Below are 19523 nucleotides of genomic sequence, written 5' to 3' on the forward strand. Positions count from 1 at the left end.
GGTTATATCTGCACATTACCTGCAAGAGCTTGAGCTCCCAACGCATGTACTCATTTCAATGGCACCTGTTGAAGATCACTCCATTCTCAGGGCTGTTTTTAGACTAGTGGAAAGAAGATAGCTGTGTGTGCTTTTCCAAGAAAGTGCGACCTTACGCTTGATGTTTACCCAGAACAAACAGACTGCCTGGTTTCCCCTCTTCAAAGACACAATGTCGCTTTCCGATTGACTCTGATCTCAGCACAGGTTCCTCAACTTTCTCTGTTTGTTATTTACTTTCTAAATGAATTGTGTGTAATCAGACAAAAGGAGTGAGGTTGCTGTGACCTGTTGTGGAACATGTGGGAGGGGTTTGTCATTCTAAAACTGATAGTGGATTGAACGCTTCTGTAGCAGTTTCAATGTGGTGCCAGTCCCATGAATGCTCCTGGTTTCCAGCCATGCTCTGGTGTTGACTGTGTGCCAGGGACCAGTGAGAACCTGTCCCTCTCCCAGAGGCTCCAGGCTCCCTGCTGCGGTCCTGGCAGGACTGGGGGGGACTCTGGAGTGTGTCTGTCTGTCTGTCTGGCCAGCTGGCAGAGCGCTGGTCTGGGCTCTCTCCAGCTCCTCAACAGGAGCCTCCTCACAGTGGGCCTGCGGCCAGAGCCATGACAGAGGACCATTGTGTCCCCATGCCACCGGCACAGTCAGTGGCCAGGGTCAGAAGGATGGCGGTGTGAGCGGGTGAGCGTGGCACGCTGGGACTTTAGGGCTGTGCTGGTCAGCCTGAGGAGAACACGCACCCCACACACCGTGGTGGGGGGGGATGATAAGGTAGTGGAAGCCTGCTCAGGGAATGCGGGAGGGAGAGGCAGAGCGGGGCGTGCATGCGGCGGCCAGCCGGCACCTCCTCGGGGAACACACAGGGCCTAATGAGTTTGATAGGCTGCTGGGCTCCATAAATCATGCCATGCAAAACATTTCTCCTCTCTGAATAAAAGCATTTATCACCTTCTGTTTATTCACTCACTCTCACAAGATTGATTGGCTCCCAAGCAGCCTGCTGCGCAATCAGGCGTGCTGATTTCTCCTTTCTTTTGTGTTTATTTTTTTCTTCTCCCTCTCTCTCTCTCGCTCTCTCTCTCTCTCTCTCTCTCCAGTTGGGAAACTTCGGAAGGAGTGGATGAAGGAGAGCATCTCCAGCTTGGGTGTCGGGATGCTCCAGTCCGTCAAGGATTATGTGGACCCAGATAACATTTTCGGCAACCGAAACCTCCTCTAATTTACTCCTTGCTTTGTTTTCCACCTTTTTATCTTCACACCTTTTCTCACAGCCTCTCGTGCAACTGGCTTTAACAGTTACTAAAATGTGAAATTGACACGAAAAGAAATATAAACGTCCCCCCCCCCCGCCTCCTTCTGTATGACTTGAGTTGCGCTGTCATCGTCAGACGTGGTTCCATTCCTAGGGTGCGTGTCTGTCTGGTTCTTGAGGAAAGCAATAAGCCGGTCACCTTTCACTTTCCTCGCGCTACATTCTGTTGCAGGCGGGTAACAATAATCGTCTACGATTCATTTTTGACGATCATTGTTTCAAAAGGCCTCGGCCCTTTCCAGAGTGTATCATACTAACTACAGCACGGTGATTGTGTACTGTTGCTCGTTTCAGTCACGTGTACAGCACGCTATAGGAATGGCCTTTCAATACCGTACATGATGCGAGCTAACTTTTGTGATCCCATGTTTCCCATTTATTAATTCATGAATTGTTTCCTACGACTGATGCCATCTTCACTAACTTAATTAGTATTTGTACACGTTGTTTATTCACCTGTGTTTGGCACTACTTTAGCGGTAAGTCTGAGATGAACGCACTCTCTAAATCCCTGTGCCTTTCTGAAGACGTCTCCCTTTCCTCCTCATATACTCCAGGTGCAAAGGTTACCGACTGGAAGCTTGACTGGTTTGTCTTTTTTTTTTTTTTTATGGCATCCTGTTTCTTCCCTAATAATGACCATGCCCTTCATTCGAGATTTCTCTGTTTCCAATTGGTCTTTGTTTCTCAACTCAAGCCCTCATGCCTTTTTAGTTATGACTTAGAACGATGAATTATTGCCACAAGAGCTGTGTATTTTGTTTGGATCTAAACATGTACCTACCTAGGAGTACTTACATTATGCTTGAGTGGTGCCTACTGAAAATTGACCTCAGGGTTCAAACGTCCCGACCCTAAAACCTTAGCTATTACGTTAAACTGTCATATTGAAGAAACTATGACAAGGTTAGATGACGCATCTACCAACTCATATTATTATTGTTTTTGTATTTTCTGAACTAGATTTTAACCTTGCATGGTCTTTGCTTGTCATATAGAGTTCAGTTTGTGGACAAAGCCAATATACTTGGATCGTACATGCTTTAGTGTGTACTTTAGTGTTAACAGGTTACAGACAACTGAATCCCAATGCCCATGTTTGTACCAAAGACTTTTCACACAACCCTTTCACCATGCAAACATACTGGATGTATATGTTTGTACATGTTGTATAGTTAAATACATTTAGTATTACATTAACATTTATATATCCTGATACTTTTTTTATTATTCATATATGCAAGTACCCAGAAACCATCTCTAGAAATATCCAAAAATGTATAACTGTTACTGTAAGTATTACATGTACAGTACTTATTCCTGTTCATATCAGACAAAACTTCATTAAAATGTAATTACAATTGTCACTACTTCAAAATAAGTTGCTTGTATTTGGATGTATTTACACACAAATACATCAGAATTCATCGCTAGTCTGCTGAGTGTCCCAGTATTATGGTTTTGTTTGAAAGGATACATTTGAGTCAAACAAAGTTGTACCTTTGTCACTTAACGATGATTGTGTAGCTAAGTTTGGCCTCTCTTTTGGAGGCATGTGTTGATGTTGTGGCCAATCCTGATCTCGCAGACATGGAATCTACTGTGCGCGGTGCTAGAGAAAGATACATGAAATGTTGTTGCGACCATTTTCCTGTCACTACTACTGTATGACTTTGTTCCTCCTGTTCCCAAGCTAGCCTCACAGCTTTCCCACAGTGCATTGTGTCACCCTATGCCACCTTCCTGCCCAAGTTTCTCATCTCCAGCTCCAATAAACGTTTTGCCTCAATGAAACGTCAATGAAGGAAATGGTGGGGGCCCAGACAGTATTTTCTGATCAGTTTCATGCTTTTACGTCTTGTGATGGTATCGAAAGAGAACTTAACGAGAGCTTGAAATTTGAATGTTTGTTATTTTCCACTTGATAGTATTAACATTCAAGTACATTTTGTTAATGCTGTTTTGTGCAATAAATTTAAATAAAAACAAGCGGTTGTTGTAGATTGACACATCGGTTGAATGGAAATACTGTATCCAATTGACAGGAAATGTCACTGCTTGTTTCTCGCATACAGGTGATGTCAGAACACACATTCTCTCTCCCACACACACACACACAGAGAGAGGGCTTGACGGTCAGCAGAGCAAAGGGCCCGGTCCTCATAAAGATACAGGCATTGTTTGGCCGCCCACTCGTCCTCTTAAGACACGCCAATTGACTCTACCTTCTTCAAGCTCAAGGTAATCCAGAACGGAGGAGTTGCTGTAACACACATCCTTTCTGTGCTTCCAGTCAAAGGTATCTCGAGCAGCTCCCCTGAGATTCATCCTCCCACTCACCCACCCACACACTGCTGCTGTTGCTGACGTCAACATGAACACAGCACTTATCTGGGGAACAGCTATGTTCAGATATGTAGCAATCCCGATCTTCCAGAGAGAGATTCATCACAAAAGGATAATCCATGTTGATTTATATGCCACCACCATCGCCCTGATTTTACACTTGAGTGTACAAAACAGTAGGAACACCTTTCCAAGACAGGCTGACCAGGTGAAACCAGGTCGAAGCTATGATCCCTCATTGATGTAACTTGTTTAATCCTCTTCAATCATTGTACTTGCCCATCAAGGGGAGGAGACTAGTTGAAGAAGGATTTTTAAGCCTTGAGACATGGATTGTGTATGTGTGCCATTCAGAGGGTGACTGAATAAGACAAAGATTTCAGTGCCTTTGAACAGGGTGTAGTAGTAAGTGCCTGGTGCACTGGTTTGAGTGTGTCAAAAACTGCAACACTGCTGGGTTTTTCACACTCAACAGTTTCCCCTGTGTATCAATACTGGTCCACCACACAAAGGACATCCAGTCAACTTGACCAACTGTGGGAAGCATTGGAGTCAACATGGGAAAACACCTTGTGGAGTCCATGTCCAGCTGAATTGAGGCTGTCCTGAGGGCAAACGGGGTGCAACTCATTAGGAAGGTGTTACTAATACACACTTTGGAATGTATACCAGCAGATATGAATATTTCTCCGTTATTTCTACAGTAGGTCTTGTGCAGACACATTTCCAACTTAGTCCTGATTTGAATCACTGCTCAGCAGGTAATCAGACACTCGATAAGGAGACAGTGCTGGAATTCTCCAATGCGACTGTTCAGATTGCATCCATCCTCTTTATTCCTATATACACATTTGTCCACATGGGGTCAGTATGGTAACAGGAAAAACTTGTGCATGTGTACTCTTCATTAGAGAATGGAATCCCTTACACAGCCTTGCAAAATAATGAAGGCACAGACAACTAGCAGCACATTTTTATTTCAACTTAACAAAAACATTGCACATTTTCCAGTAACATGCCTGTATAGGTCCATCAAGTTCACCTAGCTTAATGAGAAAAGAGTAGTAACCAATGATGTATATAAACCCTGAATTGCTATGCTATGTATTGGCCAATGAGAGGCTTGAAGCCGCTGGTCGGCCATATTGGCACTCCCCAGTGGGAGCAGTCCTCCATAGGAATGAATGGATTTCGACAGTATTTCAATGAAATGTTTCAAGGACAGTATTCCAATTCAAATGTTTCAAGGACAAAATTACATTTATTTGAATATTTGTTTTGAACTTAAAAATGATACTTTAAGGAACATGTTTTTATTTGTGTTATTTACTTAAAATGTGTATGTTTAGCTGACATAATATACTTTAAAAGTATGCATTAAGGTGTCTGTAATAGAATAAACTTGGCTAAATCAAAGGTAAACATTAATAAATGCATTTCCATACAATCCAAAATATTTTTTACAACGGTGAGGGAGTGCCAAGATGAAGGTGAGGTGGCTTCAAAACAGCGCCCCCTGTCAGTCTTCTAGTGTATATATAAACCATTGGTAGTAACAGAGGGAAAACATGAAGAAATACAATAAGCTGTTTCCAAATGCTAAAGAAGACAGTACCAAGTAAAAATTGGCCACATTTGAAACCAAATGTAATAAAAATATTACAGCAATGTTAATACTTCACCAAACATGATGCAATTGTATAATCCATGCAATTAAATTAAATAGTCATATGCATATTAATAATAATGTTCAAAATACGAGGTATTTGTTGGCTCAGGTTTTTGTTTGCTACATCCATAGCAGTTTGATTTCAATACTGTAGTCACACCTCATGCAATTCAATTTCCCACCGTCAATTTGTTTCAACTCAAATACAGTAGCACAAAGATCCATGCCACACGATGCGCACAGCTACATGTTTAAACTCCAATTAACAAAGCTACAACAATTCATACCCCGAATAAAACCTCAACATGGAACCTAATGCGGCTACGGCACGGACACGCTCTGTTCTAACGGGATCCAAACGTGTTAATAGTTTAGAACAATTGTACGTTTCGATTTGTTTTGGTGTGAATACCTAGTTGTGTTATGTACTGACATGGTATTCTGAGGTACACTAGTAAGGAATGAGCTGCCATTACACTATTTGTGTGACATTCCCGATGCACCTTTCCCTCAGCTGAAATAGCTTCAGCAGAATATATAGCCATTCTCTGTTGAATCAACCTGCAGCGGCCATCTAAAGGCCATAGACTAAAAACAAGCACGTCGTTGAGATTAGTAAACCAATGGGATGGGAGCCTAATTGTAAATGGGCAAATTATTCATAAAACGTGACATGATCAGAACAATTTTGCAAAGGCACATTGTCTATGTGTGTGATTGATCTCTTTCCCAATCACGTGCCTTATAAAACGACTCTTCTGGGTCAGTAATACTTCTAACGTAACTTACATGTATTAAATACTCTCTAACTGAGACAGGGGATCAAGACCAAACTCAGAATGGTCAAATAGAATCTCTCAAACTATAGAAGAATCTCAGTGTGTGACGACGCCATGCATTTTTCATAAGGACTTTCAAACAAGGCACAAGGAGTGGAGTGGAGCGAACGATTTGCATTGCAAGCGTAGCCACAGGCCCTGCTGGTTCCCAACACCTTGACCCTCAACACTAGCTAACTTCATGACTCCAAATCAGCCAAGCATCCAAATTAACAACTGCACTTGCAAGTACCATCTCTTCAAATGTCATATGTACAAAATAAAATAAAAAAGAGTAACCACCCTCCCCAAGAACAATATTCTAGCAACAGATATCGAAAGCAACGTAAGGGATGGCATAATGACGGTACAGAAAAACAACAGTTAGGTCATCTCTACATACACTCCATGCACCTTGTAGTGAGGTTGCAGCTTTCTCCTACACCTGCCTTATCACTGTTTGCCATTCTGACACAGAGGTCTGAAGTTTCCTCACACTTGCAATGGTCAGAGGAATAACTAGCTGCGCTGCTCTGACTAACATGTCAGACACAGCTCTCTCTGTTTCCCACACAGGAAGTAGCTGTGGAAGGAGCAGGAAACACCTTGACCGTGGCGACAGTCTAAAGCCCATCTCTAGTGGCAAAAGCAAGCAGAGCGCAAGAAATCTCTGCACTGCACTGCACTGCACTGCCTATTCTGCAGGCTGCATTAAAGAGTAAAGAAGCTAAGAGGCGGAGGAAATATTGCCTGGAGAGGTCAGCAGGAGCTAGCTTGCCGGTTTGGGAGGGTCACCTGCACAGCAAGGTGTGTTGCAAGGTGTGTCGCCCAAAGAACAAGTTCTTGTTTCTGTGGTGTCACTGCTGCAATGGCTTGTGGGTTTGGACTCACTCTGGCTGCGTTGTCTCTCTTTGTTTAGCTCCCCCCACTTGGCCCTGTTAGCCTGGATCAAGTCAACCATTGGCTGGAGCTTGGGGTTTATTTTCACCAATGTCTGGAGAGAGGGAGAAGAGAGCGAGAGGGAGAAGAGAGCGAGGGGGAGAAGAGAGTGAGAAGGGAGAGAGAGAAGAGGCAGGGTGTTATAAAGTGAGATAAATGAAGACCATCTTTCACGTAGTACATTATTCATCATACAAAAAATATGCATCTGACTGCTAAGCTATCTGCCACCCTAATATGTACAATAGGCTACAGTAGAGCACATTGCCATGCAGTACAGTAGAGTACAGTAGGGTACAGTACAGTAACATACAGAACATTACACTGTACTCTACTTGTTACTAAAGGTAAATGTACTGTCCTCTACTGCAGTTGTTCCCAAACCTTTTATAGTCCCGTACCCCTTCAAACATTCAACCTACAGCTGCGTACCCCCTCTTGACATTGTCCGTAAGCTTGAGTACATTTTCACATAAAAAATCATACAATGATTGAAAGACTTGTGCGTTGTCCTTGTTATTAATGCAGACAGAGAAGAGCTCCAACTTCTTAATTATAGCCTCAATTCTGTCCCCCACATTGAATATAGTTGCGGAGAGTCCCTGTAATCCTTAGACCCAGATCATTCAGGTGAGAAAAATCATCACCCAGGTAGGCCAGTCGTGTGAGAAACTCTTCATCATGCAAGCGGTCAGACAAGGGAAAATTATGGTCAGTAAAGAAAATTTAAGCTTGTCTCGCAATTTAAAAAAAGTGTCAATACTTTACCTCTTGATAACCAGCTCACTTCTGTGTGTTGTAACAGCGTTACATGGTCGCTGCCAATATCATTGCATAATGCGGAAAATACATGAGAGTTCAGGGGGCTTGCTTTAACAAAGTTAACCATTCTCACCGTAGTGTCCAAAACGTCTTTCAAGCTGTCAGGCATTCCGAGAGGTATGGTATCTGTTGCTTTTATACATGTCTTACTACTCGAAAGTCGTCTTTATTCTCGCTCAAAAAAACTTTAGTGGCTTGTTTTTCAAATGGTCATGTTTTGTTTCTAAATGTCTGCGCAAGAGTGAAGGTTTCCCGTGAGAGAGTAACGGTTAATGTGATGGATGTTAATTATTTGACTAGGATACCTGTATTTGACATTGTGTTGTTATTTCGCTGAACACTAGATGGTTGAATTTTATTTTTGGCAGTGAAACGAGGCTACTCAGGAGAGAGAAAAACCTCACCCAAATGTATAGCCCAGTTGGAAAATATAAATGTAGTTTAAAAATGTGAAGAATTTTTATTTGGCGTACCCCCGACGGTATTACGCGTACCCCAGTTTGGGAATACATGCTCTACTGTACTGTGCTGTCAAAACTTGGACCATATCTCTTTCATTACTTGTTACTTTTATTTCTTATTCTTATTTTTTATATTCATTTTTAACCGCATTGTTGGTTAGGGGCTCGTTTTCGGCACATGTGACTAATAACATTTGATTTGATTTGATCTGAACCAATCATAGACGTCTTTTTTGGGGCCAAATCAAGAACGGTCCGGAACAAATCTCAACCAATCATAGACGTCTATGTTTAGGCTGAATCAAGTCCGGTCTAGACCGGACATCTGTGGACAGACCAAATTTCAACATCTTTTCAACGTCCATAGATGTCAGCGTTGGACGGTACTCACTGGGTTAATATGAAGAAAAAATGACTTACTGGACTGTAATTAGTTACTAGTGTCATTCTTGCTGTGGAATTGTAAACGACAATTCAGTCACTGTGACACATTGCCTTTCATACAGCCTTTAATGAATTACCTCAGAGGCGTGGGGGGTTCTCTTCTCTTTACACTGCATTTAGGCTCCTTTAAATATTATCTAAATCACTTGGCTTCCCATTGCACACTAATTAACCCATGTTTCAAACACTTTCCACAACAGACACAAAACACAAAGCCGCCATTTAGGAAGAGATACTGTACACATCGCCACGACAACAGGGGATAATTTCATTTATGCTATCAATTCAATTCACATAACTTTTATATCCGGATAGGGAACTTTATATGTGGTGATGGGCTGGGGCATGCAAGACACATAGCGACATAGGACGCAATACACAGTATTAATATATATGAGTGGAATAACTCACAATGTTATAAAACGCTACAAGAATTGTCTATGAGTATGTGCTCAGTATCTCATCATCCCCGCCAGTGTGCAGTTATGGCTGGCCCGTGGCGCATCTCCATACATGTTTTATGAGTCAAATCAGTACAATCTCATGCCAGAAAATGATCTACGGAACTGCCTGTTGCCTGAAACTGTCAAACCTGTTACAACCGCTAGGGGGGATTTGAAAAGCATGTGTGTTCAGAGGGTGCACTCACAAACTCACACAACAATTGCGGTGGTACACTGAAGTTATGTTTCCTAATTGGGTGCAGTTCAGCAGTCAAGACTACATTTACATGATCAAAAGATTCCGCATGGCCTCTCATTCATATGCTATGCATAATCATTTCCAGAGACGGCTTTTAGTTTGCACTTCAAACTAGAACCTAGTGACCGTATGTCCACAACATTCCATAGTGAACATGAAATATTCCAAATGGTGTGTTTCCACTGCGAATTTTGGAGAGCTCCAGACACATTGATTCATACAGTTTTACCATTACCAGAACCACTAGGGTACGTCCCAAATGGTACCTTATTCCCTATATAGTGCACCATTTTTTTTTTTTATACCAAAGTCATTTGGAATAGGATGCCATTTGGGACTCGACCGTACACTACACAGGACCAGCTCCCTTCTAGTCGCCATGGCAGGTTGTTGTTAGAGCACTCAGTCTCCACATCCACAGATGGTGAGTGTTCAGTAAAGACTGACTCCTGTCAGGGAGTTGACATTGCACCCTGTGTGTGGTGCTGCAATAGCGTCACGTTCCTTGGATGGACAAACCCACTCTGTGATCAATTTAATCTCTCTGAGTTTGACTAGTACTGCTGGAGAATAGAGGAGGATTTCCAATTAGGATCCTGCCAATGTCTCTCTTCTCTTTCCTCCTTCATTCTAAAAACCCCTCTATCTTGTTCCAGCATCAGTATTCCAGTGCAGTAGACGAAACGAGTGGGGATAAAGACGGAGCGCCATGGTTATCTGGTAGGCTTTGAAGATGGGAGGTTACATAACGCGGGATTAATATGCCACACAGTAGCACGAGGAGAAGGAGATCAGTGAGATGCTCTTCCTCCCACAGACACAAACCCCTGGCGCCTCTGAACTTCCTCCTGCTCCCCTCTCTCTCTCTCCCCTCTAATTGGTGGCGGTATGGTCGTGAGCTGTATATCTGCATTCTCTAAACATGAGCATTTGCAGGCCACTGTGTGAGTCTGCATCTAAAGACACACAGAAAGCAAATCCCTTTGTTCTAATAATGTAGTTTTCAAAGCAGTAGGGGGAAAAAATGGCAGTCTACCATCACTTTGAACACAAGTTGCTCCTGAATTAAACGTTTGAAAGCATATTTGTCCCAATATTACAATATAGTAGGCCTACGTTTGCCAATCAAAATATATGTGAAAACATATTTACATTTTTATTTTTTTGGGCAGAGTTGATCTGGCAAAAATCATGTCTGTAACTGTCTGCATACTGTATGGCATTCCCTGTATTTCTCACTTGTTTGCTTTGTGCTCTTGGCCTCTAACTCTCCTTGTCTTTATCAGTGGCCTTGATCTTCCCTGGAAGTCAGTCATCCAGTCTTCCTCGGTCTCCCACACACACTCACTGCCGCAGACGTCATGACCTGGCTCATCCGCACCCACGCACGCATGCACACAATGAGAGCACAGAGCTGACTCTCCCTATTCATTCCCTCTTTCAGTGCTGTGCAGTTGAGGCACACTATACCTGCATTAAAGGGAGTTAAGCATGTAATATACTGTATCATCATCACTAACGTCAATGCTTCCCTCATTCATTTGTTTGCTTGGCATTCTCAAGATCCGGAAACGAGGTCTCATTCTAGTGCAGTATTCTCAAATAGATAGTACACGTCCTTGGAGTTATTTCAGAGATTTCAAAAAAATACCTTATTTTTCTAAGAGGTGTCTCTAAAAGGAAAGAATGTTTACTGCAGTGACATTTCCACTGCTGGCGTCATTAGGGACAATGGCAGGCGAAGGACGGCCTCCTCTGTAGAGGGGGCTATTCGGCTAGTGGTGCTTGGTGGTAGTGAGAGCAGTAGATTGAGTCCCTTAGGGTATGGGGAGGCTGTGGTGGCATTGCGGAGGATTACCTCATAAAGCGGAGTACAGATCCCATCGATCCACTCCAGCTGCAGCCCCGGCAACTCGTCCTTCCGGTTTCGATCAAAAATGGCCTGGAACACAAACACACGCTTAAGCCTCATGATTCCTTCACTGTTTGTTCCACTTCCTTCCTACAGACACACTAGCCCTGGATCATGATTCTCAGTTCCATTACATTACACATAAGAGCCCAGATACTCGGTCTGAACATTAACACACACCGCCTGCAGTACGCTTTTAAAGCACAAGGACTTTATCTTTCATATCAGCAAGAAATCATTTCCAAAAAAGAAAAGGTGAAATTGATGCACCTTTATAGGGTTAGTGTTTCCAAACGGTCATATCTTCATGTTACAGCAAGTGTTTCCGGAAGAGAGATAGAAGATCGAGGGACCACCTGTGCTAACTAGCTATCTAGCATGCTCCGGTAAATGTATATTTTGCATTTGTGAATTTATTTTGAATGTGATATAAAAGTAAAGAGTTTCTAGAACCGCATTGCAATTGAGAATCGATTCACGTTTAGACTTAGTTCTTGTCTGTTTAGGCTGCCAGAGCCAGTCTACCTCTTACAATAACATATATGGCTCTATTTCTGGCGTTAAGGCGGCGCTCGTGTCAAACGCACATTAGTTTGCAATTTTGTCATTTAAAAACTGTCACACTGGCATTTTCCAGCCCTAACGCCAGGTTCGGCAATTTATCTGTCTAACATCAGCATGCTTGCTCTCAGATGGGAGGGGTGGATATATTTAAGGTGTGTCCTTAAACACACACCTTAAAGTGCTAATTTCAGGCAGCGCTGGTCAGGATGTTTAAGACCAACCAAAAGCTGGTTTTAGCGGTAACACAGTTGGTTATGGCATGAACTTTGACAGCGGAAATGCAGCTTATCCAGCAGTGACAAACACAGCCCATCTGCACATGGGACAAGATGTGCTTTTAGTGCCTGGATACTGTATATTTTATTAAAAACCAAGCATACCCTCCCCTCCTCTTAATGAGAGGGGGACGGTAGCTGGGGGGCTCCCGAGTGGCTCAGTGGTCTAAGATACTGCATCTCAATGCAAGAGGTGTCACTGCAGTATTAACTTTTTCTGTCCTTTCCCAAAAGCATTATTTGGCTTTCTGCCCGTTCCCAAAAGCATTATTTGGCTTTCTGCCCGTTCCCAAAAGCATTATTTGGCTTTCTGTCCTTTCCCAAAAGCATTATTTGGCTTTCTGCCCGTTCCCAAAAGCATTATTTGGCTTTCTGTCCTTTCCCAAAAGCATTATTTGGCTTTCTGCCCGTTCCCAAAAGCATTATTTGGCTTTCTGCCCGTTCCCAAAAGCATTATTTGGCTTTCTGTCCTTTCCCAAAAGCATTATTTGGCATTCTGCCCGTTCCCAGAAGCATTATTTGGCTTTCTGTCCTTTCCCAAAAGCATTATTTGGCTTTCTGCCCATTCCCAAAAGCATTATTTGGCTTTCTGCCCGTTCCCAAAAGTATTATTTGGCTTTCTGTCCTTTCCCAAAAGCATTATTTGGCTTTCTGTCCTTTCCCAAAAGCATTATTTGGCTTTCTGCCCGTCCCCAAAAGCATTATTTGGCGATTGGCTGTGTTGGCTATTTAACATGTGTACAATTAAGCCCTACATTTTAGGCTTATGCACTAAAATACTAGCACACAGCTCGGACACCTGTGGTTCGAATCCAGGCTGTATCACATCCGGCCGTGATTGGGAGTCCCATTGGGCGGTGCACAATAGGCCCAGCGTCGTCCGGGTTTGACCGGGGTAGGCCGTCATTGTAAACAAGAATTTGTTCTTAACTGACTTGATTAGTTTAAATTAAGGTTAAATTTTAAAAAATTGCGAAGGCTGTTTTCTTTTTGTCCTGCCCAATTTAATCAAGTAGGCTAGTCTAGACTGTTGATATAGTGTTTGGCTCGTGAGACCGCTTGGAAATAAATCTTAATCGCCAAAGTTTTATTAAAATATGAAGTTTGTAAGGAGTAAAACAGTGAGCTGACATTCCCTTTTTATCTATGTATTGTAGGCAGACCTACATTATTTTAGCCATGCTTTGGACGTGTGTAAAACCCCCTCCGTGATGTAGGCTACATGTGTCCATGCCCATCACGAAACGAGAGATGAAACCCTCTGTGAATACCAGTGACCCTCCTATTTAGAAGTTATTTTCCTGTAACAATTGTTTGTTTTCCGTTTCCTATTTTTTAAACCCAAGCCCTCCGTAGGCTACCCTTACCCTAGGCCTACTACAACGAAGGCTGGTTCAACAGTAATGCGTTGTGCCTTTTTTTATGCTAGCGATTTTAGAATGTATTTATTGTTGTTGAAAAAAAACCCGACAGATTGCTTGTTTTTCATAGAATTGTATTAAAACCAAATTTATTACAAAGAATCACTGTCCTGGTTTTATGGTGAGAATGTCCGTGGCACGCAACTTCTGGAGAAGTGTGAACGCGATCTGTAAGATGGTTCCAATATGTCTATAAAACATTCTATTTGGGAGCAGTACAACGGTGAGTGGACATTCTCCCTGTCTCTTTATATTGGATCTTTGTCCGGCCATTATGAAAAGTTTAGATGTGTGTAAAACCCTCTACAGTCTGTGTTGTTTTAATATTATTTGGGCATGGGAACCAATTATGGAGCCTGGACGTGTACTTAGATACATCATATTTAAAACAAGTTGTTTTGTTTTGTTAAGAATTTGATTCAAATCTCTTTTTTTAGGCCTTATGAATAATGAATTTAATCTTACTTATTGAAAATCTTTGGCATGTCCATTCTCAGCCATAATGTAATTCACAGCAGGCCTAGCCTCTATATCAGTATATTTCTACATTGAAAGCTATGCAATTTCTTAGAACAATGTGGACTCCAAACAGGTTCAAGTTAACATATTTAGAATAGATGGGATAGGTCTACATTGGAATTGGATTTGATTCCAAGGCAATACATAAAAGACTGTAAATATACACAACTTGAAGCAACAACTTATTTAGCCATGGAGCACATCCTGATTGGCCAGTGAGGGGCCAAGCCTCGACACACCCACAACTTGTTCATTCATCAAAACCCAGCCCTTTCGCGCCAACGCCAGCATCTGCGGCAATAATTTTGGTTGTGAAAACGGCAAAATAAGAGCATGAGAAAAAGGGGGAGTGGCTCCTAGTCCTAGAACATGAATGTACACTTCAGTACTGCAATAGAACTGTTGTAGAACTGAATGCATAAAATGCACCCTTTACCATTATGCCAAACAAGTTCATTCCAGTTCCTATTTTCCATTCTGCCTCAGTCTCCTCTCTTGCTGCATGAAACTTCTGAGGCCCCAGAGAGAGAGAGAGAGAGAGAGAGAGAGAGAGAGAGAGAGAGACACACACATAGAGAGAGACACACATAGAGAGAGACAGAGAGAGAGAGAGAGAGAGAGAGAGGACAGAGAGAGACACAGAGAGAGAGAGACAGAGACAGAAAGAGAGAGAGAGAGAGAGAGGCTGCGCTTCACAGATAGTTACTGGGCTACGCTAGAATATTGAGTTGAATATTTAATTCACAACGCCCACACACACGCTCAGCGCTAAAGGGTTTGACACAGGCTGCAAAGCAACCTGAGGCAAGTGCATTAGCTAGCTACTTCAGAGGGGAACCAATGTGGCCGGGCATGATTAGTCAACTGGCAGTAATTACAGACGGACGCTACTCTGCTCTCCTCCCTAAGAACCTTCAGCACCGTTTGGACTTCAAAGCTCAAAAATAAAACACCAGCAACTCTTCTATTTTAGTGCATTGGCTTTGAATACAGGACTTAAACATGTAGAATATACACTGAGTGTACAAAACATTAAGAACACCTTTCCATGACATAGACTGACCAGGTGAATCCAGGTGAAAGCTAGGATCCGTTATTGGTGCCACCTGTTAAATCCACTTCAATCAGTGTAGATGAAGGTAGATGAAGGGTTTTTAAGCCTCGAGACCATTGAGACATGGATTGTGTGTGTGTGCCATTCAGAGGGTGAATGGGCCAGACAAAATATTTAAGTGCCTTTGAACAGGGTATGGTAGTAGGTGCCAGGCATACCGGTTTGAGTGTGTCAAGAACTGCAACGCTGCTGGGTTTTTCACTGTCAACAGTTTCCTGTGTGTATCAAGAATGGTCCACCACCCAAAGGACATCCATCAAACTTGACACAACTGTGGGAAGCATTGGAGTCGACATTGAGGCTGTTCTGAGGGAAAAAAGGGATGCAGCTCAATATTGGGAAGGTGTTCCTAATGTTTTGTACACTCAGTGTAGAACGATGGGTTGCCTCATGTCAAGGCTGACCAGGATTATCTTGCAGGATTTTTTAAAATCATTCATGGAAGATTTATGATACATTTTATGGCCCCTGTTGTATACAAGTTAGAAGGACACGGCAGCCAATGGGATTAGAGGAAGGTGTCGTTGTCACTTCTTTCTGTAAACTATAGACAGGGGCAGAGGTTTAATTGATGTTGTACGTGTTTGGTAACAGGCTTGTGCAAGAGCATTATTCTAGGACATACAGAGCCGCCTAATTAAAAACCTAGTCCAAATACTGCTTAAGGTACTGTAGAGCAGGGATCATCGACGAGATACATTTTTCTTGAGCGGATGGTCAGAGGGACAGAATGTAATTACAAATCAATTTTAGAGCATAAGAAGCCCAAACAGATATAATATTTGATTAAAACATAATCGTTTCAAACCTTGCTTACATTTGTATATACGATCACATACAGTATATCTCTGTTATGCGTGGGAATACTTTGGAACACTATTCAAATCACTTGGAGCTGATTTGCTGGTGTTTTTTTTGACAGTCCAACAATTAAACCATTTTGCTCCGAAAACTTGGGTTTCAGTCAGGGAACCCTACTGTAGAGGGACACTATGTACGAGTTGACAACTCTCCTCTCTCACACCGTGTGATGCAAGCTCTATGTAACAAGTGAACCATGTCTGGACTATAAATCCTATGGCCAGGGGTGAGAGTAGATTGAATTTCTTTCCCGGTGCAGAACCTCCTATGTGTGCACAAGCTTCTTGTCGAACCACATCGCATTTCGGAGCGTAAGGCTATACCACCGGTTTTCAAGGCCATGCGTTCATTTTTCATGCTTCTGACATGCAGTAATGACAAATAATGGTGTAAAAGCCTACAGTTTTCTTTATATTTGTTTTGAATTATTGTGAACCCAAAGTCCCCCTCCGCATCTCCTTCACACAAATCCAGACAGCTGGTGTTCTGAAAGAGCTGCAAAATCTGGATCTCTACAAATCAGCTGGGCTAGACAATCTGGACCCTCTCTTTCTAAAATTATCCGCCGCCATTGTTGCAACCCCTATTACTAGCCTGTTCAACCTCTCTTTCGTATCGTCTGAGATTCTTAAAGATTGGAAAGCGGCCACGGTCACCCCCCTCTTCAAAGGGGGAGACACTCTAGACCCAAACTGTTACAGACCAATATCCATCATGCCCTGCCTTTCTAAAGTCTTTGAAAGCCAAGTTAATAAACAGATCATTTCGAATCCCACCATACCTTCTCTGCTGTGCAATCTGGTTTCCAAGCTGGTCACGGGTGGACCTCAGGTTCTAAACGATATTATAACAACCACCAATAAAATACAGTACTGTGCAGCCGTCTTCATCGACCTGGCCAAGGCTTTCAACTCTGTCAATCACAGCATTCTTATAGGAAGACTCAACAGCCTTGGTTTCTCTAATAACTGCCTCGCCTGGTTCACTAACTACTTCTGAGATAGAGTTCAGTGTGTCAAATCAGAGGGCCTGTTGTCCGGACCTCTGGCAGTTTCTATGGGGGTGCCACAGGGTTCAATTCTCGGGCCGACTCTTTTCTCTGTATATATCAATAATGTCACTCTTGCTGCGTGTTATTCTTTGATCCACTACTATGCAGACGACACCATTCTGTATACATCTGGCCCTTCTTTGGACACTGTGTTAACTAACCAGTCAAACGCTCATCACTGTCAAACGCTCCCTAAAACACTTCTGTGAGCAGGCCTTTCTAATCGACCTGGCCCGGGTATCCTGGAAGGACATTGACCTCATCCCGTCAGTTGAGGATGCCTGGTCATTCTTTAAAAGTAACTTCCTCACCATTTTAGATAAGCATGCTCCGTTCAAAAAATGCAGAACTAAGAACAGATATAGCCCTTGGTTCACTCCAGACCTGACTGCCCTCGACCAGCACAAAAACATCCTGTGGCGGACTGCAATAGCATCGAATAGTCCCCGCGATATGCAACTGTTCAGGGAAGTCAGGAACCAATACACGCAGTCAATCAGGAAAGCTAAGGCCAGCTTCTTCAGGCAGAAATTTGCATCTTGTAGCTCCAACTCCAAAAAGTTCTGGGACACTGTGAAGTCCATGGAGAACAAGAGCACCTCCTCCCAGCTGCCCACTGCACTGAGGCTAGGTAACACGGTCACCACTGATAAATCCATGATTATCGAAAACTTCAACAAGCATTTCTCAACGGCTGGCCATGCCTTCCGCCTGGCTACTCCAACCTCGGCCAACAGCCCCCCCCCCCCCCCCGCAGCTACTCGCCCAAGCCTCTCCAGGTTCTCCTTTACCCAAATCCAGATAGCAGATGTTCTGAAAGAGCTGCAAAACCTGGACCCGTACAAATCAGCTGGGCTTGACAATCTGGACCCTCTATTTCTGAAACTATCCGCCGCCATTGTCGCAACCCCTATTACCAGCCTGTTCAACCTCTCTTTCATATCGTCTGAGATCCCCAAGGATTGGAAAGCTGCCGCAGTCATCCCCCTCTTCAAAGGGGGAGACACCCTGGACCCAAACTGTTACAGACCTATATCCATCCTGCCCTGCCTATCTAAGGTCTTCGAAAGCCAAGTCAACAAACAGCTCACTGACCATCTCGAATCCCACCGTACCTTCTCCGCTGTGCAATCTGGTTTCCGAGCCGGTCACGGGTGCACCTCAGCCACGCTCAAGGTACTAAACGATATCATAACCGCCATCGATAAAAGACAGTACTGTGCAGCCGTCTTCATCGACCTTGCCAAGGCTTTCGACTCTGTCAATCACCATATTCTTATCGGCAGACTCAGTAGCCTCGGTTTTTCTGATGACTGCCTTGCCTGGTTCACCAACTACTTTGCAGATAGAGTTCAGTGTGTCAAATCGGAGGGCATGCTGTCCGGTCCTCTGGCAGTCTCTATGGGGGTGCCACAGGGTTCAATTCTCGGGCCGACTCTTTTCTCTGTATATATCAATGATGTTGCTCTTGCTGCGGGCGATTCCCTGATCCACCTCTACGCAGACGACACCATTCTATATACTTCCGGCCCGTCCTTGGACACTGTGCTATCTAACCTCCAAACGAGCTTCAATGCCATTCAACACTCCTTCCGTGGCCTCCAACTGCTCTTAAACGCTAGTAAAACCAAATGCATGCTTTTCAACCGTTCGCTGCCTGCACCCGCACGCCTGACTAGCATCACCACCCTGGATGGTTCCGACCTTGAATATGTGGACATCTATAAGTACCTAGGTGTCTGGCTAGACTGTAAACTCTCCTTCCAGACTCATATCAAACATCTCCAATCGAAAATCAAATCTAGAGTCGGCTTTCTATTCCGCAACAAAGCCTCCTTCACTCACGCCGCCAAACTTACCCTAGTAAAACTGACTATCCTACCGATCCTCGACTTCGGCGATGTCATCTACAAAATTGCTTCCAATACTCTACTCAGCAAACTGGATGCAGTTTATCACAGTGCCATCCGTTTTGTCACTAAAGCACCTTATACCACCCACCACTGCGACCTGTATGCTCTAGTCGGCTGGCCCTCGCTACATATTCGTCGCCAGACCCACTGGCTCCAGGTCATCTACAAGTCCATGCTAGGTAAAGCTCCGCCTTATCTCAGTTCACTGGTCACGATGGCAACACCCACCCGTAACACGCGCTCCAGTAGGTGTATCTCACTGATCATCCCTAAAGCCAACACCTCATTTGGCCGCCTTTCGTTCCAGTTCTCTGCTGCCTGTGACTGGAACGAATTGC

General features: G+C 43.5%; 2 protein-coding genes across 2 annotated transcripts in view; one reads left to right on the plus strand and one right to left on the minus strand.

Moving 5' to 3' along the window:
• Positions 1 to 3355, plus strand: part of agps (alkylglycerone phosphate synthase) — a 38924-nt gene extending 35569 nt beyond the window's left edge. The window contains exon 20 of the mRNA XM_036974477.1: positions 1140 to 3355. Coding sequence (XP_036830372.1) covers positions 1140 to 1261 — 122 coding nt within the window. The 3' untranslated portion in view covers positions 1262 to 3355. The remainder of the gene's footprint in view (positions 1 to 1139) is intronic.
• Positions 3356 to 4664: 1309 nt separating this feature from the next.
• The window catches only part of pde11a (phosphodiesterase 11a), a 57675-nt gene continuing 42816 nt past the window's right edge, over positions 4665 to 19523 (minus strand). Inside the window, exons 19-20 of the mRNA XM_021597227.2 lie at positions 11414 to 11497; positions 4665 to 7181 (exon numbers count right to left, since the gene is read on the minus strand). Coding sequence (XP_021452902.1) covers positions 6957 to 7181; positions 11414 to 11497 — 309 coding nt within the window. The 3' untranslated portion in view covers positions 4665 to 6956. The remainder of the gene's footprint in view (positions 7182 to 11413; positions 11498 to 19523) is intronic.

The sequence above is a fragment of the Oncorhynchus mykiss genome, chromosome 3 (genome assembly GCF_013265735.2).
Source record: "Oncorhynchus mykiss isolate Arlee chromosome 3, USDA_OmykA_1.1, whole genome shotgun sequence".
NCBI lineage: Eukaryota > Metazoa > Chordata > Actinopteri > Salmoniformes > Salmonidae > Oncorhynchus > Oncorhynchus mykiss.